This window comes from Pseudonaja textilis, chromosome 2 (genome assembly GCF_049901715.1).
Source record: "Pseudonaja textilis isolate UNSWEBS1 chromosome 2, rPseTex1.2, whole genome shotgun sequence".
Taxonomy (NCBI): Eukaryota; Metazoa; Chordata; class Lepidosauria; order Squamata; family Elapidae; genus Pseudonaja; species Pseudonaja textilis.
In genome coordinates, this window is record NC_141991.1 from 21,094,014 (window position 1) to 21,121,499 (window position 27,486).

General features: G+C 40.9%; 1 protein-coding gene across 3 annotated transcripts; it reads left to right on the top strand.

The window, feature by feature from the left end:
- The first annotated feature begins 999 nt into the window (after nucleotides 1–999).
- On the top strand, nucleotides 1,000–27,486 carry CCDC51 (coiled-coil domain containing 51). 3 transcript variants are annotated; one of them, XM_087923445.1, is made up of 5 exons: nucleotides 1,002–1,088; nucleotides 6,378–6,508; nucleotides 6,807–7,140; nucleotides 16,277–16,441; nucleotides 26,641–27,486. In XM_087923445.1, exons 3-5 carry the CDS (start codon nucleotides 6,898–6,900, stop codon nucleotides 27,418–27,420), a joined length of 1,188 nt encoding a protein of 395 aa, XP_087779571.1. In that variant the 5' UTR covers nucleotides 1,002–1,088; nucleotides 6,378–6,508; nucleotides 6,807–6,897; the 3' UTR covers nucleotides 27,421–27,486. The 3 variants fall into 3 exon arrangements, with proteins under 3 accessions (XP_026573749.1, XP_087779571.1, XP_087779570.1); XM_026717964.2 differs by lacking the exon at nucleotides 6,378–6,508 and having other exon boundaries at nucleotides 1,000–1,088; XM_087923444.1 differs by lacking the exon at nucleotides 6,378–6,508 and having other exon boundaries at nucleotides 1,004–1,080.

The following is a 27,486-nucleotide window of genomic DNA, read 5'->3' on the forward strand; positions in this document are numbered from 1 at the left end:
TTTAATATAATTTATGTACACGCGCTGGAGTTCTTCCTGTAGAACAGAAAAGAATTGATGTAGCTCTGAGTTAGCTGTGTGATCTTTACTACCGAGTCCTTACATATACTCCGTATATCTATCTACATCTACATAAATATATAAACATGTATATAGGATGTAATACACATGCATGGAGTACAGAGAGCGCGTGTGTATGTATGAATATATAGGCTCACACGTTCGTATGTGTATTAATGTATATACACACAGACCTCCGTTCATACATATGTATTAATGTATATACACACAGAGACCCACACATTCATACATACATATACATGCCCTCCCTATACCCCATGTATGTGTGTCACATCATATACATATTTATATATTTATATAGATGTAGATAGATATACGAAATATACCCAAGGTCTCTGTAGTAAAGATCACACAGCTAAGCCACAGCTACATCTATTCTTTTCTGTTCTACAGGAAGAACTCCAGCGAGTGTGTATTATAAATTATATAAAAATATATTATCAAAATTATATAAAAATACATGCATTGCTGTGGACAATCAGATTGGTGGAAATGACCAATTAGGGATAGATGTTCAGTAGTTTTTTTAAAAAAAGGCTTTTATGAGAAGCGCCTCCCACCCGCTTGAATGAAACTATAATTTAATGCGGGAGGGTTTTCGCCGGCTTAGAATAGAATAGAATAGAATTCTTTATTGGCCAAGTGTGATTGGACACACAAGGAATTTGTCTTTGGTGCATATGTTCTCAGTGTACATAAAAGAAAAGATACATTCATCAAGAGTCAAGAGTCATCAGGTACAACACTTAATAATAGTCATAGGATAGAATAAGCAATCATAGATTTGCTAAAGGTAGAATGACACCACCCCCACCGTCCTCAAAAAACGTCCGTAGCTATTGAAGACTTTCGCTTTTGGTCCTAAATTCTCGGATTGCGTTTCCCTACATCCACAGAGAGCCTTGCATTGTTTCCGCCGCGACTTTTGCCCGCTTCCGGCTCGGCGGCATGTGAACCCGAGGAAGGAAGCGTGCAGCGGACTGGAGGGGGAACGTCGTAGCAAGCGAGTGAGTGAATGAATGAATGAAGGGGTCCCTTCGGGTCACAGAGAAGCAGGGTTGGGGGTTGCTGCGGTCCCGGGAAACGTGCACGTGGGAAGGCTTTAGGATTGTGGGGGCGGGGGGGGGGGGCAACAAAGCACCCAAGGGGTGGGGGAGATGGAAGAAATAACTTCCTGCATGCGTGCAGCTCTAATTTTTGAGATCCAGTGGGTCAGCCAAGGAGGCTTAATTCCCCTGAAATCGCAATTTGATTTCCACTTCTCTTAAACGTAGCAATCTATAAATTCATTTGCAAGTTTCCCAAGTGCCGCCTTAGCAAAAATTGGTACAAAGCAGGAAGCGGTTACAACATTAAAACTTTATTATAGAATGTCAAACATCGGATTCCTTTCCGGAATAATTGAAATAATAATGACAGAGCTTAAAAACAAAGGTGGTAAATTACAGGTTAGATTTAAAAAACAACAACAGGGTACCTGCAAAACGGACCTCTGAAGATGATCTTACTGTTGGAGCATGAAAGGATTTTCATACGGAGATTAACCGAGCCTTCCTCAAGGCTTTGTAGCAGTGTCTCTCAACCTTGGCAACTTGAAGGTGTGTGGACCTCAACTCCCAGAATTCTGAAGGCAGCCAGGGAATTCTGGGAGGTGAAGTCCACACATCTTCAAGTTATGGAAGTTGGGAAGCACTGAAGTCTATAGTGTTTTTGAAAATGTTGAATTGCAACAGGGAACATCTCTTGTTGGCTCTCCTCGCAAGGATGAGTGAGAATTGTAACAGCATGGTGCTTACTTTGGGAAAGATGGACTGAAAACAGGATTTTGAAGGTTGTCCAGAAAGAACAAGAAATAATAGGAGCTTTTAAAACAAATAATAAAAAAATATATTTTACAATTCAGTCAACAATGTTGTTGCCATACTGTTGGATTCAGGGAAGCTGTACATCCAGTGACCCTCAATTTCAAATAGAAATGATAGAATTTGAGTTCTTTGGCCTGGGGACACCATAACTGGTATCCTGAGGTGAGTTTGGGGAAATTGCTTTATCCCATAGCTGTAACTTGGACATTTAAATAAGATAAAGCCATAAGGGATAACACTGTTTCTAAAGGTGTAAATCTGGGCATTAGAATGAAAGAGTTGATATACCTCTTAAAATTTAGGGACTATGAGAGATAGGTCATATTCTGTGGGTGGCTGCCTTATGAGTAGCTCATTGTTTATAGAAAGCAGTTTTGGCAGTATTCATTAGCTATAATGAATTCCTTGCTGTTGTTCCCTTTCCAATGAACAATATAGCAAGATGGCCATAAAACATCAGCTTATGTACATGTGTTTGATCGTATGTTTTAAAGCAGTGTTTTCCAAACTTGCAACTTTAACATATGCAGACTTCACACATTCTCGTGTTGGATCCATAGGCAGCTAACAGTGCTATTTCTACGTTCTGTTTCTTCCCCTCGTGTAATGGGTTAATTATGATGGCTGTCAGTGTCTTATGGGCAATATTCTCTTCAGCCTTCTAAGGAAGCTGTATATGCGAAGAAGATGTCCGTTTGCCACCCCTTGTTCCACTTTAGTCTTCGATAGGCACTTTAGGCTGCGATAATCGTGACTGTCTACAGTCCATTTTGATCTACCAGCTTCCTTCTTTTCACAAGTCTTTAATTTCCATTTTTTTCTCCCCCCTTGCCAGCCCCCACTTTTCCGATTTATTTATTTATTTACATCATGTGGCCACCCCCTCACAGAACATCATTCTGGATGGCATGCAATAAAACTACATCATAAAAACTAACAATTAAAAAAACATCCCACAAAGAAGATCTCCAATCAGAATTAATAGTAGCAGATTAGCTGAAAAACTTATTATTAGAGGCAATACAGCCATCTCACCAGTTTACTACTTCCTTGGGAAGCCGGATGTCACAACCGTGTTTTAAGGGACTTCTAGAAATACGTCAGAGATGGGGCCAGTCTCACTTTATGAGGAAATAATGTTGTACAGGGTAGGAACCATGAGACTAAAGGCCCATCTCCTGCGTCTTGCCAATTATAACTGCTTCATGAACTAGACCCATAGAGTACCCCTTCTGTCAGCCCCAATGGTGGAATCTGGCACTGAGTTGAGGGAAGGAGTGAAACACCTGATTAGCTTTGAGTCACTTGTCAGGAGGAAGCAGCTGAAGGAAGACCCCCTCTAAAGCTTCACAACATTTATCTAGTAGTTATATAGTGAATGCTTTAGTCTTGCAAGATTCCTGTAGGCCAGCAACCATAAACATGCCACTTTGATCAGCTCTTCCTCTAATTTCTGGTTCCTTGTGCCTGACATGAGCAGATATAATCAGGTAGAGGTAGGTAAAGGTAAAAGAGCCCCTGCATATTTTATTCTGCTAGTTTTAGTTGACTCTAAGGGTGGTGTTCATATCTGTTTCAAGGCCACTGAGCCAGCGCTGTCTGAAGAATTTTCTTCAATCATGTGGTTAGCATGATGTCACCGAGCGCTGTTCACTTCCCACTGAAGTGGTACCTATTTATCTACTTGCATTTGCATGCTTTTGAAGAGTGGTGCAGTGGCCTAGAGGTGGAGCTCTTGCCTCACAGTTGGGAGACTGTGAGTTTGATCCTAAGTAGAGGCAGATATTTCTCTCTCTGGGCACACTGAGAATATATCTGCTGAATATAACTCCGCATTGGTGACAGGAAGGGCATCTGGCCAGTAAACACTCAGCTCCATTCAGTTGCCCAGACTCCACCCCGCAAGGGATTATGGGGTCGTTAAAAGAGGATAATTGTATGCTTTCAAACTGCTAGGTTAACAGGAGCTGGGGCAAAAATGAGAGCTCACCCCATCGCATGGTGCTTAGGTCTCGAACCTGGGTTATCAGCTTTTCAGCTGACAAGCTCAGAGTCTTAACCGCTGAGCGATCACACTGCCTCGGGTGTAGACAGATCCTCAAATAACTTGGTCCCAGGAGATGTGACATAGGGCTCTAAAGGTCCAAATCAGCACCTTGAATTGAGCCTGGAAGCAAATTGGCAATCAATACCTCTTGCAGAGCAGAGTTACACACGAGTAGAGTTACCGCTTGCAGAGCATGTTACACGCATGTGCCACTCTAGAGACACATGTAACTGCTCATGCTGCCCCCTTTTGTTCCAGGTGAAGCTCCTGAATAGGCTTCAAGGGCAGCCCCATGAAGAGCACAATTATAGCAATCCAATCAAGAGGTTACATGGGGCATGAGCACCCCTGAGCAGAACTGCCTGCTCCAGGAATGTGCATAACTGACGCACAACATGAAACTGTGCAGAGAAGTTTTCTTTTTTTAAAAAAAAAAGCTACTATGGGTAAAAAAGTGTGTTTATCTCTGTCTCAGCTAATGTGAACTACGATAGAACAATGTCTGTGCTTGGATAAGAAGACCACAGGATGGTAGAACTGGCCTGGATGATGACATGCTGTCATAAGGAGCATTGATGGCTCTTGACTCCAAATGTCTAGACTAAATTTTTATGTCTGATTTTATAGATATCTCCATTCCTAACATCTGTAACTTGTTTAGGGACAGCTTTCAGGATAACAACATTATACAAAGAGGTATTCATTCATATCAATATAACTATCATTTCCATGCAAATCTTCCCGCATCCTTTACTTTACTTTACTTTCATCCCAAATCTTCTCATGATTTGTATTTTAATTTCCAGTCATTTTGCTGGAAGCTCTTTGTTTTATCTACTCCATTTACTTCCATAGAATTTTAATTATTTTTTTAAATCAAAATTGCTCTCCATTTTCCCTACCCTTTTAATCATATAATCCGTTGCTCTCTTTCATTTCTTTGTTTACAAGGTTTTTTCCTTATGCACATTATAAATTATATTTTCCTCATTCTCATATTTTGTAGTATCATTCTCATATTTTGTAGTAATCTTCAGTGTTGGCTTCATGTAGAGATTAAAAAGCATGAGGGGCAGATAAAGCCTTTAGAAGTCCATAGCAAAGTAAAATAATCTGAAACAACGATTGCTTGCACCATCTGGAATTAGTCAGCAAAGCAGGAATGGAACCACCGGGTAATTGTGTCCTACAATCCTTCTTTCCCCTCCAGACAGCTAATCTGAAATCGATCTCATGGTGAAAAACCACTCAGAGATTTAATTGCTTGCGATAATCTAGTGGCCGCATTAGAAAGAGTCTTAAATAAAAAATCATGCCATCCAAGAATTGCCTAGCATTGAATCCCAGTTACCACTGCCTGGGATCCTTGCTTCAAAATGGAAGATTAGCAACTAGTTCTTCAAGGTTCAAAACCGAGCTTATTTAGAAATAATGTTTGCAGCCGTCTCTTTCTCCAAACTTTCAGTTTCCTATGCTTTTAAAAATGTGGTGGTATACTTCAAAAAATCTGTATATAGCACATGAAGAAAATGTGCGCACAAAAATGTATAAGTGAGAAGTAAGCTCCTCCAAACTTGACTATTTGTAAGGAAAATGCTGTAAAGTAAAGGTTCCTGTTGCATACACGTGCTAGTCATTTCCGGCTCTAGATTGCTCATCTCCGTTACAAAGCCAAAGAGCCAGCACTGTCCGAAGACGTCTCCGTGGTCATGTGACCAGCATGACTAAACGCCAAAGGCACATGGAACACTGTTACCTTCCCATCAAAGTGGTCCTTATTTTTCTACTTGCATTTTTACATGCTTTCAAACTGCTAGTTTGGCAGAAGCTGTGACAAGTAACGGGAGCTCATTCCGTTACGTGGTGCTGGGGATTCGAACCGCCAAATTGCCTACCTTTCTGATCGACAAGCTCAGCGTCTTAGCCATTGAGCCACCACATCCCCTAAGGAAAATGCTGTACATATATATAAATGCCTACATCAGATTTGCTTCCAGAAATATGAATATATGGGGTTTTTTGCAAGTTTGAGGGGCTCTTTTTCCTAAATTTGCAAACTGAAATAGAAACTGAGTTAAATTTATTGCATGGAAAAATGAGAATGTGAGCACAACTGATGTGGACCTCTCTGCCTGTTTATCTAGATCAACCAATTAGCTTAAGAGAATTAAGAATCTTCAATGTTTCTATTTCTCATCCAGACAAAACATGTACTGTATGTGCTGAATTTCTCCACCCAACAGAGAGGGAGAGAATACAGGGTGGAAGCTAGAAATACAAAAATTATGGAGTATGGGAGACTGTGATTTTTTTCTCATCAGGAAAAGCTTTCCTTCTTCCTTCCTTCCTTCCTTCCTCTCATTCACTCTTCTTTTTTCTGACAGTGAGAACAATGAATCACTGGAACATCTTGCCTTCAGAAGAGATTTTTAAGAAGCGATTGGACAGTCGTTTGTCTGGAAAGTTAATCTAGGGTCTTCTGCTTGAGCAGGGATTGGACTAAAAGACTTCCAAGGTCTCTTCCAACTGTGTTATATTTTTTTCTTCTGTTAAATTTGGGTGTAGCGAGTCCACATGTCATATCATTCTATGGATGTAGAGATTCATTTGGAGTTTGGGGCACTCTCTGAGCTGCACGTTTTTTCTTGCATATCTTTCATTATGAAACTAGGGAACATCATCAGTGCTGGGTTAATTTGAACACTCATTTCAACCCGTGGTTTGCTTTTTAAAAACCTTTGTAGATTAATTCTTTTTTTTTAATGGATTTCTGACATGGTACTCTTGTTGCCTTTGATTCTGTCTCCTGGCAGGTATTTCCCCCCCTGCAATGGTGTCCTTGCGTGCACAGCTCCCGTGAAGTGCCCAGACTTGCTAGTTCACTTCTTGTCAGCGCATCACAAAATGCAACGTCCCCATTTGTTATCTTTTGTGAGGATGTACTGCTCTCCGGCCTCCAAAAAGCCTGAAGCGGCCAACGCAATGGAAACGGCTAAAGTTTTTCTTTGTCGCCTCTCTGGAGCTGGAAAGGATTTGGGAAGACACTCCGTTCAGCGAATCTCTGCAACCACACAAAGCTGGTGGGACAAATACGAGGAATTTGTGGGCATCAACGAAGTCCGAGAAGCCCAGGGAAAAGTGGCTGAGGTAATGAAAGGATAATGGGTGCATTGGGGTATCATTTCTTTCTCTTTGGGGTGGGAATGCCTGCTTACAGGTGGTCCTTGACTTACGACCACAACTGAGCCAGTGGTGGTATTTTACCAGTTCAGCCCAGTTTGGCTAAATCTGTAGCTCTGACGATCATCATGTGAGCGAACTGGTTTGCTCCAACGATCAGCTGCTGGGCCTCTTGCCTCGGCTCTATTCTGACCTTTATTTCCTGCTTTTCAACCTCAGCTGCTTCGTGCGGCACAGTGGATTGCCGCACGTCAGCTGTGGAAGACACAGGCAGAGTGCAAGATTGCAGGAGAAGCTTAGGCAACCCTCTGCGTACACATGAAATGTGCGTTTGGCGCAGAACCGGTGGTAAAAAAAAAATTGAAACCCACCACTGAACTGAGCCCAGAATTTCTGTGGTTAAATCGAGGCAGATAGGTGAGTTTTGCCCCATTTCTTTTACAATCTTTTTTTTTTGCCATGGTTGTTAAACAGCTGTGTTGTTGTTAAATGAATCATGCGGCCGTTAAGTGAATCTGGCTTCCCCCATTGACTTTGCTTGTTGAAAGCCAGGTGGGAAGTGATGATCACATGACCCTCCCCAGGACAGTGCAACCGTCATAAATACACGCCAGTTGCCAAGCACTTGAGATTTGATCATGTGACCACGTGGGTGCTGCAGTGGTTGTAAGAGAGAAAGCCGGTCATAAGTCACTGTCTTCAATGCCTTTGTAACTTCTGATGGTCACTAAATGAAGTGTAAGCAGGGGTGGGCTTCAAAAATGTTAGCAACGGGTTCTCTGTCTGGTTGCTGGGAGGGCGTGGCCAAGGTGGGTGTGGCCTAGTTGGCCTCCTGCACCATGGCAGGGGGGGCATTTTTGCCCTCCCTGGGCTTCAGAGGCTTTCCTTGAGCCTCCGGGAGGGTGAAAACAGCCTCCCCAGACTCCGGAGGCTCTCTGGAAGCCAGAAATGGCCCCGTTTCCAGCCTTCCTGAACTTCCAGGAGGCCCATTTTTCGCCCTCCCCGAGCCTCTCTGTGTGCCCTGCATCCAAAATGGGCCCTGTGGGGACTCCTGGGAGGGGAGAGGAGAGGAGAGGAGAGGAGGGGTGGGCAGGGCCAACCAGGATTGGGATTTGGAGGCTCTCTGAACTGTGCAGAATCTTAACTAGGGGCTCTCTTGAATCCCCAGCAGCCTGGTTGTAAGTTCACAATTGAAAGGATGAGGTACAACAGTTGTCCCAAAGGAACAATTTTCACAGTATAACAAAAGGCTGTTAAAATGGTAACAACCAAACCTTCTCCTTGTCTTTGGTGTGCATAGCGGATGACATGATGAAGAGACTTACGACCACAATTGAGCCTAACATTTCAGTTGTTAAGCAAGACAGTTGTTAAGTGAGCTTTGCCCATTGGATGTCTTTTCTCGTCATAGTTGTTAAGTGAATCATTGCAGTTGTTGAGTTAGTAACATGGTTGTAAACCTGGCTTCCCCCATTGGCTTTGCTTGTCAGAAGGTCACATAAGGTGATCACATGACCCTTGGACACTGCAACCGTCATAAATATGAGCCAGTTGCCAATTGTCTGAGTGGGGAAGTGGCAACAGTCATAAATGTGAAAAACAGTTATAAGTCACATTTTTTAGTGCTGTTGTAACTTCAAACAGACACTAAACAAAAGGGCAAAGACCATGTGTATTAGAAATATTACACTGCTCAAAAAAATAAAGGGAACACAAAAATAAGACATCCTAGATCTGAATGAATGAAATATTCTTATTAATTACTTTGTTAATTACATAGTTGAATGTGCTGACAGCAAACTCACACAAAAATTATCAGTGGAAATCAAATTTAGCAACCCATGGAGGTCTGGATTTGGAGTTACACTTAAAATTAAAGTGGAAAAAAACACTACAGGCTGATCCAACTTTGATGTAATGTCCTTAAAACAACTCAAAATGAGGCTCAGTAGTGTGTGTGGCCTCCATGTGCCTGTATGACCTCCCTACAATGCCTGGGCATGCTCCTGGTGAGGTGGCAGATGTCCTCCCACACCTGGGCTAAAGCATCCCCCAACTCCTGGACAGTCTGTGGTGCAACGTGGCGTTGGTGGATGGAGCGAGACATGATGTCCCAGATGTGCTCAATTGGATTCAGGTCTGGGGAACGGGCGGGCCAGTCCATAGCATCAATGCCTTCGTCTTTCGGGAACTGCTGACACACTCCAGCCACATGAAGTCTAGCATTGTCTTGCATTAGGAGGAACCCAGGGCCAACTGCATCAGCATATGGTCTCACAAGGGGTCTGAGGATCTCATCTCAGTACCTAATGGCAGTCAGGCTACCTCTGGGGAGCACATGGAGGGCTGTGCGGCCCCCTAAAGAAATGCCACCCCACGCCATTACTGACCCACTGCCAAACCGGTCATTCTGGAGGATGTTGCAGGCAGCAGAATGTTCTCCATGACGTCTCCAGATCCTGTCACGTCTGTCACATGTGCTCAGTGTGAACCTGCTTTCATCTGTGAAAAGCACAGGGCACCAGTGGCAAATTTGCCAATCTTGGTGTTCTCTGGCAAATGCCAAACATCCTGCATGGTGTTGGGCTGTAAGCACAATCCCCACCTGTGGATGTCAGGCCCTCATACCACCCTCATGGAGTCTGTTTCTGACTGTTTGAGCAGCGACATGCACATTTATGACCCGCTGGAGGTCATTTAGCAGGGCTCTGGCAGTGCTCCTCCTGTCCCTCCTTGCAGAAAGGCGGAGGTAGCGGTCCTGATGCTGGGTTGTTGCCGTCCTACGGCCTCCCCCACGTCTCCTGATGTACTGGCTTGTCTCCTGGTAGCGCCTCCATGCTCTGGACATTACGCTGACAGATACAGCAAACCTTCTTGCCACAGCTCGCATTGATGTGCCATCCTGGATGAGCTCTACTACCTGAGCCACTTGTGTGGGTTGTAGACTCCGTCTCATGCTACCACTAGAGTGAAAGCACCGCCAGCATTCAAAAGTGACCAAACCATCAGCCAGAAAGCATAGGAACTGAGAAGTGGTCTGTGGTCACCACCTGCAGAACCACTCCTTTATTGGGGATGTCTTGCTAACTGCCTATGCTTTCCACCTGTTGTCTATTCCATTTGCACAACAGCATGTGAAATGGATTGTCAATAAGTGTTGCTACCTAAGTGGACAGTTTGATTTCACAGAAGTGTGACTTGGAGTTACATTGTGTTGTTTAAGTGTTCCCTTTATTTTTTTGTTTTAAAACAAACTTTATTGATTACAAAACCAAAATATCAAACAAACACAACACACAGAAGAAGAAAGAAAAGAAATAGAAAAAAAGAAAAAGATTTAAAAACTAACAATTCTACTATCGACAGTCTATGGTTCCTTGTTTGTTATCAATATTGGTGATACATTTACAAATACATCTTATTGTGAATATATAATTATGATTTACATTTTACGTTATTTACTAATATATTTTCTATTTTTGTTCTATCCAATCATACCAGCATTCCCAGCTTCTATAATATTCTGATGTTTCTTTTTCCTTAAGTGCTAAGGTTAACTTGTCCATCTCTGCACAGGCTGTTATCTTCTGTATAACCATCTCCACTGTTGGAATATCTGCTTGTTTCCAACACTGTGCAAAGGTTATTCTGGCTGCAGTAAGAATATGCAGTATTATATATTTAACATTTTTAGGAATTTGTCTATTAAATATCCCCATAGGAAGAATTCTGATTTTAATTCAATTTGCTCCGCTGTTATTTCCTCTAACCATTTTTTTATTCTATGCCAGTATCTTTGGGCTTCAGTGCAGGACCACCACATATGAAAAAATGTTTCTTGTTTCTTTTTACATTTCCAGCAGTTCGGATTCATGTTAGGAGACATTTTCGCTATTCTCAAGGGCGAGAGATGCCATCTATAAAACATTTTATAGGCATTTCCTTTATATGCTGCTGATCTTGTAATTTTATTATTCCTTGTCCAAACCTTTTCCCATTCTAATAATGTAATGCTACGTCCTATGTTTCTGCTCCAAGCTATCATGTTGCCTTTGACTACTTCCTCTTCTAATTCCGTCTCTAGTAAATAATTATAAAATTTAGTTATATTTTTTTAATCTGGACCTAATAAAATTTTATCTATTTGTTGTGCCTTAGTATAAATTCCAAAATTATTCTTGTCCTGGCTATATCTATTTTGAATTTGCAAGTAAGCCCACTGGTCTACTTGTAGCCTTTGTTCTTGGAGATCTTGCCATGATTTTAAAGTTCCTTGCGCATCAAGAAGGTCTTTGTATTTTATCATTTTATTAAGATCTAGATTGTTTGGATGTATCATCGCCTCTATCGTTGAGATCCAAATTGGGATTTTTAAATAATGTTTTTTTATTTTGTTCCAATTAGCCAATAAGGAATCACTAATTATATGTCTGTGGAAATACTTCTGCTTAATTTTCCCAATGTCCCATAAAAATGCATGCCAACCCCTCTGTAAATCATGGCCTTCTAAAAATAAGATCCTTTTATTTGACAGATTTATCCACTCTTTCAACCAGAGTAAGGAGGCTGCACTATAATATAATTCCCAATTTGGGAGTGCTATACCTCCCCTGCTCTTCATATCTTGTATTGCCTTTAGGTTTATCCTCGGTTTTTTCCCTTGCCAGATAAATTTGGTGATTATCTTGTTAAGTTCCACGAAGTAATTTTTATGTATTTTTATTGGTATTGTTTGGAATAAGTAAATAAATTTGGGCAGAATATTCATTTTTATAGTGGCAATCCTCCATAATAAGGAGATTTGCAATTTAACCCATATCTCTAAATCTTTTTTAACTTGCTGTAATAATTTATTATAATTATTTTCCATTAGAGTTTTGCATCTTCTTTTTTAATTTTTAGTCCTTTTATTCCTGGGTTCTGTCTAATTCGTGTAAGCAATGTTTCCACAGATAATATGAAGAGCAGGGGGGATAATGGACATCCCTGCCTGACTCCTTTCTCTATTTTTACTGAGCGTGTGTACTCTCCATTAATTATATTCGCCTTTTGTGAATCATAAATTGTAGTCACAATGTTTTCAAACTTAGTGCCTAGATTCATATTGTAAATTTATTGAATTAGGAATTGCCAATTTAAATTGTCAAAGGCCTTCTGTGCATCCAAGAATACAAGGGCTATTTATTTTTCCGGTGGGCTTTGTAGTATTCCAAAACATTTAATACTATCCTTAAATTATTCCTGATTGTCTATTAGGAAGAAATCTGTTTTGATCTTTATGTATATATTCATTCAATATTTTTTTCAATCTATTTGCTATAAGTAAATATTTTATAATCAGTATTTAACAGGGAAATTGGCCTATAGTTTTGTATATGTCGTGAATCTGAATCTTCTTTCGGAATCAACGATATCAATATCTCCTTCCATGAATCCGGCATTCTTGCTGCTAGTAGGACCTCATTATATCTTCCACCATAAGAGATCTTATTTGTTCTTGTATTTTTTTATAAAGTTCCCCTGGTATCCCATCGGGTCCTGGGATTGTATTGTTCTTTTGGTTTTCTATTGCTGCTTTTAACTCGGGCCACGTAATATCTCTAATTAACATTTCCTTCATCTCCTTAATTATTTTATCTTTAGTAATACCCAAATAGTTTCTTATTATATCCTCATTTACCTCCTTTTTATAAAGCTCTTCAAAAAATTTACATGCAATTTCTTTTTTCTGTTCTATCCCTTGTTGGGCATCCCCATTCTCATCTATTAATTGGTAGATCAATCTTTTTTGTTTTTCTTTTTTAAGTTTATAGGCCAACTACCTTCCTGGTTTATTGGCCTGTTCAAAAAATATCTGTCTGGCTGTATTTAACTTTGAGACCATTCCTTCTTGTTCGATTAAATTCAATTTATGTTTAGTTATTATCATCTGTTTTTTCAATTTGCAATCTTTTGGGGTGTTTTGCAGCTGAATTCCTAATTCTTTGTTCTAATTTATTTTGTTGGGCATATTTTTCTTTATTTCTTTTAGCAGTGTATGATATCGTTATGCCTCTTATTACTGCCTTCATTGTATCCCAAATATTCTGTTTTGTAGTTGCCTCATTATTATTTTCTTTTAAAAAATAGTCTAATTCCTCGTCAAGTTTATTTATAAATTCTTTCTCTTTAATTAACTGTGTATTTAAGGTCCACCTTTTCCTTGGTTTCTTCCTGCCTTTCCACACTATCTGGATCGGGTTATGATCTGCCCATTCATTTGGTAAGATTTCAATCTCTTTTAATTCATTTACTAATTCACCATTCATCCACACCATATCAATTCGTGTCCATGATTGGTGAGGGTTGGAGTAAAATGTAAATGGCTTTTTCTCAGGGTTTAATTTCCTCCACATGTCTATCAAATTTAGTTCAATCATCATTTCTTCACATGTTTTTGGTAGTTCTCTTTTTTTTTCTTCTCCCCCCCCTCCCCCACTACTATGATCTTTCTGGTGGTCCACAATAGCATTGAAATCTCCCAAGATACAAATATTCCTTTTATCTAATTTCACTAATTTCTCATGTAATTGTTTAAAAAATTCCTTTTGGTTATCGTTAGGGGCATAGATTACCACTAGTAGAATTAGAATTGATTTAATCCAAATTTGTAACATCAGAATTCTTCCATTGGGGTCTATCCAAATTGGCTCTGCTTTCATATCGTCTTTCACATATACTGCTATCCCTTTCTTTTTCCTAAAATCTGCTGGCGACATATACAAATTCCCTAGCTTGGGGCATTCTAAATTTTTTTCTTCTTCCTTCCTTATATGAGTTTCTTGTAAACATATTATATCTGCATTTTGTTTAATTAATTTGGTTAATATTCTTTTCCTTTTTATCCTAGAGTTTAGGCCATTTATGTTAATTGATAGTATTTTTTTTCTTCATCCATCACCTAATTGACTCTTGCTCTTTGTCTTGTAGTTACTCCTGTCTTTCTTTGTGGCTGATTGTGCATCTTCAGTTCTTCTCTCTCTTGATGTTTATTTTTTGAATTCCTACAATTCCCATCTCTATTTTTTTGGTAGTCTTGGTCGTCTCGCGAATTCATTTCTAACTCGTCTCTACTACTTCATGGCCTATCAATCGTTCGTAGAAATCTTGGGCTTTTTCCACGGAGTCTACTTTAATTTTTCTTTCTTCCAGTGATTAGCATGCCCTCTGGGATTAACCACCTAAATATGATAACTTTTTGGTTTAATTGGTTCGCCAAGAATTTATAATCTCGCCTCTGCTCTCTCACTCTTCTTGGGATTTGTTTAAGCACCAAGACTTCTTTCCCTTTGTATGTAATTGTTTCTTCTCTAGAAATTTTATATATAATACCTCGAACTTTCCTTCTGGCAAATCTCACATGGACCTCTTTTGGATGTTTATTTTGTCTTGCATAATTTGTGCTCACTCTGTATACTTTGTCTAACTCTTTCAGAATATCATCCTTATCTTTTTCCAATAGGTCTGCTAATATTCCTGCCATCACTTGTTCTAAATCCTCTTCTTTAGATTCCATTATATTTTGGAATCTTAGATATGCTGCTGCCTTATCCATTTCCAAATATACCAAGGAGTCGTCCATTTCTTTACTCACATTTCTTAATTGCTGACCAACCATTTCCAGCTTCTTTTCCGTTTTTTCTGTTCTTTTCTCAACCTCCCTTATTGTTGATTCATTCCTTTCTAGTGCTTGCTGTATTGTTTCAATTTTTTGATCCAGCTTTAGAATGTCTAGTTTCATTTCTGTCTTTAAGTTTCCCATCTCTTCTTTTAGTTCATTTGTTTCAGCTCTTGATTCAATATGATTTTTTACCACTATTTCCTGAAGCTTCAGCATGGACTCTTGTAAAGTAAGAAGGGTCGATTGAATATTGGCATTCGTGATGATAGGTTGTTTTTCTCCAGATGAAGTTTCTTCAATTGTCTTTTGTGCCATCACTGAGGTTGATGGCATTGCAGTTGTTTGTATTGAAGAAGTCTTCTTTCCAGTTTTAAGCGTTGCATTAGTGACATAAGTCATTTCTTGTAAAATTTGTTTTTGTTTTTGTATTATATTAAATACGTTGTCCCAAATTAACATTCACTATTAAGAAATATCAACTATAAATGGCCACTACGCTAAATAATATGATATGTTACAGGATTAACCTCTCTTATCAATATATATATATATATTTTCCAGAACACTTTTACAGCTAATTTCTAAATCAAATATCTGGATTTGTAATTCTTAATAATATATCAAATTCCTCTATTTAAATTTAAATAATATTAACCTGTATATCTATAAATACTATAGAATCTCAAATCTCAAAATAGTGTTATAAAATAATATTTCAAATATTTACAAATCTAAATATAGATATATCAACCTTATTATACAATAATTAATTAGTTACAGTCTGTCACTCACTCGCTTCCCCTTGTATGCAATGATCAAGGCTTTAGGACCTCCATTGCTGACAGTCTCTTGTCGGTCTCTACAGGGTTTCTCTACGTCGCGATGAGAATCGCTTTTTCCATGCCATGACTTGAGTCTCCCCACACTGGCACATTTCTCTACAAGATGCGTGCACCCCTAAGGGTCACTCCAATAGCAAGAGGAGATAGCATGAAACCCAGAGCGAGCTTCAGGACCTCCGTTCGCCCATATCTCATCACCGGAAGTCAAGTGTTCCCTTTATTTTTTTGAGCAGTGTATATTTCTCTGATCATTTGCATCCCATCCTTTATGCAGCACATCTACTATTATTAACATAAGGTTGTTTATCTCAGTCTGGTGCCTAGAAGTTGCAAGAATTGTCATTGCCAGAATTCACATGAACACGGCCAAAATATGCTAGTTGAAGTAAGCTAGGATCCACCTCATTCTGGTGGATTCGGCCAAGGCTGTGGATCTGGGCTGCAAACTCAACCCGACCACTAGATGGGTGGAAAGATTCAAAACAGTCTTTACTCTTTGTTGCCATCCAGTGGCAATCTGAATTTTTGCAGTTCCGTTGTGTCCTATTTAGGCTCTCGGATAAGCAAACAGTCAACTTTCCCTTTTGCTAATGTCTTCCAGGCTGAAAAACAGTTTATGTTTGCTCGAGGAATTGTACGAGAAACCCGTGACACATGGGAGACTCAGCAGCTGAAATTGAAAGAAATCCGGGATCGTTTAGACAGAGTTTCACGTGAGGACGCTCAGTATCTGGAACTGGCAACATTGGAGCACAAATTATTGCAGGTAAGAAGAGTCCCAGATGTTGGAGGCATTTGAATCAGTCGGCTTTCCCTTTTTGAATTTGAGTTATGTTTGGGCTTTTATTCCCCATCATTTTGGAACTGCTTCAAATTGACATTTTAAAACAAGGATGGACAACTATGATGACTTTACAATCTGGGGACTTCAACTCCCCAAATTCCTTAGCCAACCACGCAAGCTCAGGAACTCTGGGAGTTGAAGTCTACAGATCGTCAAGTTGCCACTGTTGCCCACCCCTGTGTTAAAACATGAATATGGAAAATAGAATTTCCAATTAAAAACCTGTCACAGTTTCGCTGACTGGTTATGGAAATGTTTTTTTCAATTAGGAGGGAACTTAACCAAATCCTATACCGCCGGAGCCTTTGTGGAAAGAAATGAAACGTTCAGCTAATCAGCAAAAATGCTAACAATAGGCTGACCTTTTATACACGGAGCACATTTTTGCAACTAGCTACCAATCACATTTGGATAATTGGCTTTGGTAAATTTATTCTGGGGAGAGAGATTTTTCTTTATTGATTATTTTGAATAATTGCGCTTTCCTTTTGGTTTGGTCTTTCTGAACGCAGCTTAGGTTAGATTAGATGTGTTGAGGTATGTGAGCTGGGGCACATGCTACACAGCTTTCCATGGTTTCTTTCCCATAATACAAGTATGGTCTTACAAGAATAAAAAGTGGTATTGGACAGAGAACATGCATTCCTGAAACTTAGTTTAGAAAAGCACTTAGTTTACAAGTTGCTCTTGGCATATGACTAGTCAATTAGAGTTGGGGCTAGTTATGCTAGTTATCTCCCCCCCCCCATCATGTGACCAAACTGGGTGCTCTGGTTTTTGGCTAAAACTATGTCCATTGCAAGCCATTAGTTCACTTAATGACTGTGGTGTTTACTTAACAACTGCGATGGTCGTTTTACAACTGCCACATTTGCTTAATAACCTCTGCAAAAAAGTTTGCAAAATTGGGTGAGATTGAAGGAGTCATCCCCCTGATCCATCGGTTTTACGACCCTCATGACTTACAACTGTGAAGTGCAGGCTGGCTCTATTTACGGTTGTAAGCCAAGGACTACTTGTATAAAAATCCTTTGGTGACAGCTTCAAGCTAATCGTGGTGTAAACATGTAAGTGGAGTCAGGCCCAATAGTGTTGCCATGGATGGATCCACGGAGTAACTAATAATTAAAGGAGATTTTAGGCAGGTAGGTGGCAGCACTTGATTTTGGTTGATCTTGAAAAGCTACACAGAACTGAACCTCATTTCTATTTCTTGCCTTCCCTGAGATATGAACTAGTGAGTGTTTGCGTGACTTGCTTTAGAGGACCTGGGAGGGTGTTTCTCTTTTCTCACGTGGTTTCCAAAATATAGGTGAAATGTAAGCTTCCTAGAGCTTGTGGGTGCAAGCATCCCTTCTGATTATCTCACCTTAGCAGCTTTAAGATACATGGGCATCAGTTCTCAGAATTCTGGTAGGGAAATTCTTGGCTGGCAGGAGAATTCTTGGACTTGAAGTCCACGCATCTTAAAAGTTTGAGAAACATGGAGTCATGCTTTAGATCCGGCAGGCTGAGTGAGAGATTGTCATCCGTGTAATAGGCAATACAATAGTGTTGTGCAAAACTCTTGTCCCTGTTCTTAAAGCAGAGAACATACGTTACTCAGCCTTTCCTAGCTGCTACAGCATTTAAAATAACAATAGCACTTAGGCTTATATACCGCTTCACAGTGCTTTACCGCCTTCTCTAAGTGGTTTCCAAAATCAGCATATTGCCCCTAACAATCTGGTTCCTCGTTTTACCAACCTCAGAAGGATGGAAGGCTGAGGCAACCTTGAACCGGTCAGGATCGAACTCCTTGCAGTGAGCAGAGAGTTAGCCTGCAGTATTGAATTCTAACCACTGCACCACCAAGATTCTTACTGTCACATACAGTCCACCAATACCTCTTTTTATCCTAGTATGTTTTTTTGTTCTGTTTTTATTTAGAATTAGGGGCTGAGAAATTTTAAGATGTATTCAGCTTTACAGAGACAACATGTTATGCCTTGAACTCTTTCTTCCATATCAGCTCCTGGACACACATACATCCTCCAGTGACATGACTGCATTTCAGATGCTTGGCAACTGGGTCGTATTTAAGGCTGGTTGCAGCATTGTGTGATTCATGTGACTGCGATTTGCAATGTTTTTTGCTGGCTTCCAGCAGAAAGCACCCATGTGGGAGAATGGATTCATTTAACGACCATGTTTTTACTACGACTGTAGTAAAAACGGTTATCAAATTAAGTCCAGTCATCTCTCAGGTGGTAGATTAATAAGCCAACAATGATCTGGCTGCCTTTTTAAAACTGAGCATTATGTCAGGAACTTTTCAATGCATTCAGGGAAAGCTAATTTTAATTAGAATTGCCTATTTCTGGAGTTGTGGTTAGAATGCAGTATTGCAGGCTAACTCTGCCCAGTGCCAGCAGTTTGATTCTGACCAGCTCAAGGTTGACTCAGCCTTCCATCCATCTGAGGTTAGTAAAATGAGGACCCGGATTGTTGGGTTCAATGTGCTGGCTCTGGAAACCGCTTAGAGAGGGCTGTAAAGCACTATGAAGCAGTATACAAGTCTAAGCGCTATTGCTATTTCTTCTTGATGGTCAGTGATTTTAGATTTTAAAATAATCCAAGAATTCTTTAATGGGTTTCATCAAAATCCAGTTTGTCAGTGTGTTCTTGCATTCCATCACTGGTCACTTCTGCTTCACTTAATCCTTCAGATTATTTTCCCAAGAAAACCATCCCTGGCACGTATATCTTTCCAAAACAAAAATTTCAGGAAACTTCCCTGCAGTCCTTCCCTTTTTTAGCAAACCTTTTGTCGACTAGCAATCCGGCTGTTTCCCTGGTTGCTCTCTTCCTTCTAATTATTTGTAATATTTTTAGCAGTAATTTCTTTTTCTTTTGGTCATGGTTCCCATGCCTTGCTGTTTGCCAGCTTGCCATCCGTCTAGCTTTCCTTTGGGAAGTACTTTTAAGAAGGTCTGACATTCCTTCTATTCCCAAAATATACATGTTTAATTTTGTGGATACAGAAATAAATGGGTGGGGGGGATAGGGTGGGAGGAAAAAGAGTCGAAACAAAATATTTCATCCATTTTTGCCCTTCAGCGCAGAGTAAAAGAATGCAGCTCTCTTAGCGTCTTTTCCTACTGTTATGTACACAGAATTTCAGAGTTACCTGCTTTGTACATCGTACTTGATGGATGGCCAGGACTTGCTATGCAGGTCAGGTTACACAACAGAGAAAACTAATTCATTCATGCATCTCCCAGAAAGGAATTCTGGAATGTGCTTCTTGATACTAGAATATTGACTAGTTTCACAGGCTGGAATGCAGGTAGTCCTTGACTTATGACCACTATTGAACCCAAATTTCTGTTGCTAAGTCCGTTGGTTGTTCAGTGATGCTTTGTCCATTTATGATCTTTCTTGCCACAATAGTTAAGTGGATCACTGCAGTCGTCACAGTTGTGAACCCGGCTTCCCCATTGACTTTGCTTGCTAGAAGGTCACAAAATTGACACTGGGGAACCTGCAACAGTTGTGAATGAAACCATGGAGGTACAGGTAGTCCTTGACTTACGACCACAACTGAGCCCAAAACCTTTGCTGCTAAGTGAAACGTTTGTTAAGTGAGTTTTGCCCCGTTTTACAACTTTTTTGTCGCAGCTGGCCAGATGTTCCTAGGAAGCCCAGGATCAAACCATCCAGGGCTCTTCTGTTTCTCCAGCTGAATTGCTAAGGTCATCCACTTCTCCAGCTGCAATGCTTAGCATGCTTGCTGGAAATAAGTGTTGTGTGAAACATGGTGAGGTTTAGGTTCTACTCAAAAGACTCGTATTTACGAAAGGTAAATACCAACTGGCATGAACCCCTCCTAGCTCTCTCTTTGGAGTCTCCAAAACAACTCCCTGAACCGCATGTTCCAAAACTCGAATAGCACAAAGGTGTAAACTTAATTTGACACAACTAAAAATGTGTTATGTGCAATTTGTATGATTTCCCACGAATTTAAGATTCTACCCCTTTTTGTCACCTTGCAAAATTGCAATTTGACAATGAATTGATAAGCTTGGAAGAGCTGGACCAAAGGCTCCGAGGGAACAGATTGTTTCCCTAAATGAATATGGCTATTCATTATGGCTACAGTCCCTCACACCTTCAAGTATCAGATCCAAACGTTTCACTCTTCAGCTTTTATCTCCCCATAGACTTCCTTGAAATGAGCTCCGTTGTGGCTGAGATGGCGCCACACATCACAAACGTAGATGGCGTAGCTATTGTATGGTCAGAGCCCCTGATATAGAACAGAACAGAAACAGAAACAGAACTAGAACAGGAAGAGAACAGGAATAGAACAAGAATAGAACAAGAATAGAATAGAATAGAATAGAATAGAATAGAATAGAATAGAATAGAATAGAATAGAATAGAATAGAATAGAATAGAATAGGAGAAAGAATGGAATGGAATGGAATGGAATGGAATAGAATAGAATAGAATAGAATAGAATAGAATAGAATAGAATAGAATAGAATAGAATAGAATAGAATAGAGAAAGAATGGAATGGAACGGAACGGAACAGAATTCTTTATTTGCCAAGTGTGATTGGACACACAAGGAATTTGTCTTGGTGCAAATGCTCTCAGTGTACATAAAAGAAAAGATACATTCATCAAGAGTCAAGAGTCATCAGGTACAACACTTAATAATAGTGCAATAAGGAATCAAATCTGCCCACTGATCTGATCTGTCCACTGCCCATTGAACGACAGGATTCAATCGTGCGACTTCAGCAAACACATCAGGAAAGTTCGATCCCGACAATCCCTTTGTAAACTGGAGCCTTTGCGCTCACCGAATTTCAGCCTATTTGTTCTGCTCTTTGCATTCATTGCTGAAGCTGTTTCCATCTTCCCTTTGCTTCCCTCCAAAATGTGCTTCCTGATGCATTAAAAAAAGCAGAGGGCCCAGCTCTGCTCCCATGGGAGAGGCTGGTCATGAGAAACAAGGAAGGGGTCTTTGCTCCTATCACCTCACTGACCTGGCTGTCAAGCCAAGCAGAGGGAGATGCTTCCCAGCGCCCCAGATGTGTTTGCACAAGGGGTCTCTTCCAAGGGGGAAACGGGGCAAGGCAACCATCTCGTAAAGCAGAAGAATCACACTGCTCTTTCCCAAAGCAAATGCTACCATTACCTATTACACACAACGTTGAAAGAAACCAACTGCGCAGGATCTAAAACCTGCTTTATATTTCTTGGCTACACACTTCTGTGACCAAGAAAGAAAACTTAGAGTAGAACGAGGCATTTAAGGCTCTGTTTTTAGTGGCAACTATTGAAATTTGTAAGATGAGAAAAATTAGTCATCACAGGGACGAGGCCATGCACAGCCTTATTCCTGATCTCAGTCCTTTTCTTGGGCTTCTGTTACACAGTAGATTTAATCTGATGGCTTTGTGGACTTCCAGGGTTCCTGTTATTTGCTAGTGATGTTATAAATGACTTCAGTCACGTTCTTGAGGTCTTCCAATGGTGTATCCATCACATCTATAACTGAGTCCATTCATTTGCTGATGGTCGCCCTCTTCTTTTTCCATCCATCTTTCCTAGCATTATAGACTCCTCTAGAGAGTGAGGTCTCTGCCTAACGCGCACCAAGTATGATCATTTGAACCTGGTTATTTATATCTTTGAGAGACACTCTGGCTTCATTTGTTCAATGGTCCATTGGTGTATTTTCTTAATTGATATTCTGTAGAATCTTCTCCAACACCAAAGTTCAAAAAAACAACAACATTGATATTCCTTCAAGTCGAATTTCCAACCTTCACTTCTAAGACTTTCAAAGGGAAGATCATTTTTCTACACCATTCTGATCGTAGGTCCCACCATTTGAATATCTTTTGCAAGATCTTCATGGCTGCTCCACCAGGCATTACCATGTGGCATATTTTGGATGTTAGTTCTTTTTCTACCAATAGTTAATCCAGGTGCTATCTACCAGTTTAGTATCTTAATTGTCAGTTCAAAGGCTGGTTGCTACACCGGCTGCCTTTACATTTCATTTTGTTTATTTTTTTTCCACCATGTTCCTTCTCTTTCATTATTAGAGTTTGTGGATCATTTGCATTTCCAACTATCAGAACAGAATTATTAGCGTTGTGCAGGTTATTCATGTTTTTTCCTTCAATTTTGAAACCGTGACCACCTTCTTCAGTCCAATTTTTGTCAATATATATTTTCCATATAGACTAAAGTAAATAAAAGGAGAATACAGGTAGTCCTCAGCCATTCATTTAGTGACTGTTCAAAGTTACAATGGCACTGAAAAAAGTGACAATTTTTCACACTCAACAACAGTTGCAGCATCCGCATGATCAGGTGGCCAAAATTAGGATGTTTGGTAACTGCCATATACTTATGACGGTTGCAATGTCCCAGAATCATTTGATGTTCTGACCCACGCCCTTTTCCAACAAATTAAACACAATCCAAAAAGAACAAAAACCTTGTAATGCTTTTACAAAATAATTAGCTGTAATAAGCACAAGCCTTGCCAAATTGTGTGAGGCTTGCTAAAAGATAACAGACAAGAAATAATTTCCAAGACAAAAATGTTCAAATACAAACTCAGGATACTGGAATGTCCATGACTTTCAAAACGCCTTTGCCTTCTGCAAAGTATGTTTGTTCACAGCTGGCTTTAATCTTCTTGGAGGGGGGGCCATTACCTTGCAGCCTTACTCCCAAGTCACCCGTGCTGTTCTTTCCTCCGAGCAATCCTACACTCACGTGCACTTGGCACAGGCTCCTCAGGAAACTCCTCATCACTGCTGCCAACCCCCACAATCTCCGAAGGCAGCAGTCCATTCCCTAATGGTCTTGGCTCCTCATCTGAGTCCTCGCTCTCCTCAGCCGTCTGCACCTGCTGCCGACTAACCACAACATTTGGTCACCTTTTGCAACTTTCTGACAAACAAGGTCAATGGGGAAGCCAGATTCGCTTAACGGCCATGTTACTAGCTGAACAACTGCAGTGATTCACTTAACAACTGTGGCAAGAAAGCTTGTAAAATGGGGCAAAATCCAGTTAACACCTGTCTTGCTTAGCAACAGAAATCTTGGACGCAACTGTGGTTGGAAATCAAGGATTACCGGTGTATAACTTTGTAAATCTGGACCTGATCTGTTTTGCAAGTTCGGTCTGCACTGTGACTTCCTGACCTATGTATAGGTTTTGGTCTAGAACCAAATGAGATGAGCCGGGTTTCTCATTTAAAAAAACAACACAATTTACAATATGACCTATTCAACACAATCTAAAAGCCTGCCTATAATCAATGAACTGCCTTTTTTGGGGTATTGTTTGTCTATCCCAATTATCCAGCATCCCTCAGCAATAATGTCTTGTGTTCCTCATCCTTTACTAGCTTGAACATCTGGCATCTTCCTTTCCGTGTAGGCCTCTAATCAGCATTCTGTTAATTACTAGGAGGTAAATCCCATTAGAGTTTTTGAAATTTACTCTTGAACAAATCATGCTGAGGAGCAGATTGCGCTCATCCATGTTAATCAGGCAGGCAACCCCTGGTGAAACGGCAATCCTTGGTGATTTTTGACTAGGGGAATTCTGAGGTCCCAGGGTTGCAGTTGGGGCCCCAAACTCTTTTATTAACACTGAGTCTTCTGTAAAGTTCCTTGGTACCATTCTTAAAAGCTCCGGAATGGGCTTTGCCCCATTTTAAATGGGTTTTACTTTTACCTGGTTTAAAAACACCCCTCAGGTGTGTGTGGCTGTGCCCATTTTAAGAGGCAAACTTCATAGCGCTTGCTTTGCCTAAAGATCCAAGATCCCAGCTTCATCCACTAATCCTAATGCCAAAAGCTGGGGCCAGTCAGTATTGGTAATATAAATGGACCAATACTAATGCAGTGGCCTGCATCATTTTGTGAGTGTTTAGGATAGGCACATGTATCCGTTCCCTCTCTTGCAAGAGCTACATTGGTTGCTGATTTGCTTCTGGGTACAATTCCAAGTGCTGGTTATCACCTTTAAAGCCCTACATGGTTTGGGACCAGGTTATTTGAAGGGCTGTCTTTTCCATGGATCTGCCTGAGCCACTGGAGCAGGGAGGCAGAAAATGTTATAGGTTCCCCCTCTTCAGGGGTACCAGGGTCCCCAACTCCCAGGCCGCAGCCCACTTTGAGGCTGTGAGCCATTTGGAAACAGGCTGCAGGCAAACACGTGTGCCACTAGTGCAAGAAGCGAGTGAGCGTGTGCAAGGGAGCAAATTGAGCTGCAGTGCATACAGTTGCTTGCTGGTTGCTCATGTTGAACCATCCCCTTTCCCACCCTGCCACTCCCCGCTGGTCCGCAAGGCCAGAAAGGTTGGGGAACTCCAATCGAGTGGGACCAAGAAGAAGGGACTTCTTCACAGTGGCTCCCTCCCTGTGGAATATCATCCGCATGGAGATGCCATTGGTACCTACCAATATCCTTTTGAAAGGCCATGAAGACGTGTAGGCTTGGGGACCCCAGGGGGATATGGAGCCCATTAAATGGTTGGTTTGGGTAAGAATTATTTGGGGTTTTAATTCTGTAAGCTGCCTGGAGTCACCGTGAGTGAATTGGGCATTATATAAATTTTATGAATGAATGAATGAATGAATGAATGAATGAATGAATGAATGAACCATTTTCTGTATACGTTGGTGCTTCTGATTCTGAAAAACTAAGTGAATTTGGCAGTCTGGTTGGGGAGATTCCAGTTTGCTACCTAGACCATATGATGGATGTTTGTTGCTGAAATGATAGACCAGTCCAACTCAGTACTGCTATACCAACTGATGGCATTCTAACAAGGCTAGAAACGTCTGTTCCTGGGTTCCTGCATAGAGTTTTTAGAAGTAAGGATGCAAAAGATTCCGTTCTATTCTTTAAAGCGCGCACATCAAATGAGTGTTTCTTGAAGAACATTTGATGAATCCTACAATCAGGTATCAGTTTTATGTCTACTTTATGCAATATGATCTGTTCTAGCTTAGGGTAGTGTGTGAATGTAGCCTCTTGTGATTTATTTAAAAAAAAAACTTCAGTATTCTGCAGTTAACAAAATACACAAACCTGGTCAGTGTATGGAACATTTCCGGCAAGAGTTCCTGCTTTGATTCTTATTGAGTCATTAGATTTTGTGTCCTGCCCTTTCTCCCAATCGTTTCCCAGCCCACTTACACCCCACTTTCATTCTCCCAAAACAGTACCAAGCCTCTCTCACCTTCTCACCCCTCTGACCTGTTATTTATTTATGTATTTATTATTTTTATGTATTTATTTGTCACCTTTTTCAATTGCTCACTTCCCTCATAGAGGAAGTCTGCCATTCATGCATCCCCTTGCACCATCTCTGCTTCCTGGTGTGCCTCTTGCACACCATTTACTCACCCTCTTCACACTTCTCACATCCTCCCCCATATCCTTACACCCCTTCCCCGATTTATGCTGCACCATCGTGTATTCTACCTGACCCATGCTACGCCCTCCCTAAAACTCCTTGCAACTTTTGCACCATCCCCAACCTGCACACCAGACCCTCACATACCTTCCCTGATTTGTTTCACACCCCTGGGTAGCCTCTCTGACCCGCACTGTGCCCTCTGCGCTTTCCCTGACAACTGCATCGCTTAGCGACAGAAACTTCCAGACTGAATTGCCGTGGTACTTTGATGACTACCTGTAAAACTACAGTATGCATTCACTTTGTAGTTTTAAGCCAAGATCATATGCAGATGACCCTTGACAGCAAATCTGCAGGCATATCAGCATACCTTATAGGTGTTTTTTTTTTTTAAATGGCCCCACTTGTGTGTTTCTCAGCAGCTTGACATGCAGAAACCAGCAGGTGGGATATTTCATTCTCACCTTCAAATATCAAACACTTGATATTAAATACTTTAGCAAATACTTGAAACAGGCACATGAGCAGGGAGTGGTAAAATGGGGCCGACTTCATTCCATCTCGCCTGATGCATTGGGTTTCTTTTATTCTGCCTCTTCAGGCTTTTAACCTACTCCTGACGACTTGTGGGGGGGTGATGGCTTTTCATAAGACCTGTTGGCTTTCTTACAGGAAGAGAAAAGGTACCGGATCAACTACCTAACAGCCGAAGAAGCTGAGCGGGAAGCCTTCTCTCTCTTCTCTGCCGCCGTCCGGGAAAGTCATGAAAAAGAGAGGACGAGAGCTGAGAAGACAAAGAACTGGTCCATTATTGGCTCCGTGTTGGGGGCCGTGATCGGCGTCTTGGGTTCCACTTACATCAACCGAGTTAGGTTGCAAGAATTAAAGGCCTTAGTTTTCGAAGCCCAGAAGGGCCCTGCGAGCCTTCAGGAAGCCATCCGAGATCAAGCCACCGCCTATCACTCCCAGAAACAGGATCTCAGTGACCTCACCGCCAGTCTGAAGAACATCCTGCAACTTGCCACGGTGACGTCGCAGGAAGGAGAAGAGGCTTCCTTGACCAAAGACAGATCGCGCACCTCACTAAAAATAGACCCTGTCTTGGTTTCTGTGAAGGAGCAGCTGGTCCACTCTAAACAGATCAGTTCACTCCTTGGAAGCTTGCAGGAGCAGCTTAGTAATTTGGAAAACAACTTAGGGAAGATGGCCCGTGAAGTACAGAACATTAAAGCTGTACCTCAGCCTGTACCTGAGGGAAGGGGGTTGCTTAGCTCTCCCACAGAGGTGAAGAGCCAGGCTTTAGAGGCAGAAGAGGTGGTTCTTGAATTGTGCAACACCGAAAGGAGGTTGGAAGCCCAAATGAGGAAGAACTCCATCTATAGTACAGCCTTCACCTGTACCATGCTGGCTGTTAGCTTCCCCGTGCTCTATATACTGTTGAAGGGAAATTAGCCTGCAGTTTAGCCACGTTCCTTCAAAAGTCTTTAAAAATAAATAAATAAAAGGGTGTTCCTTGAA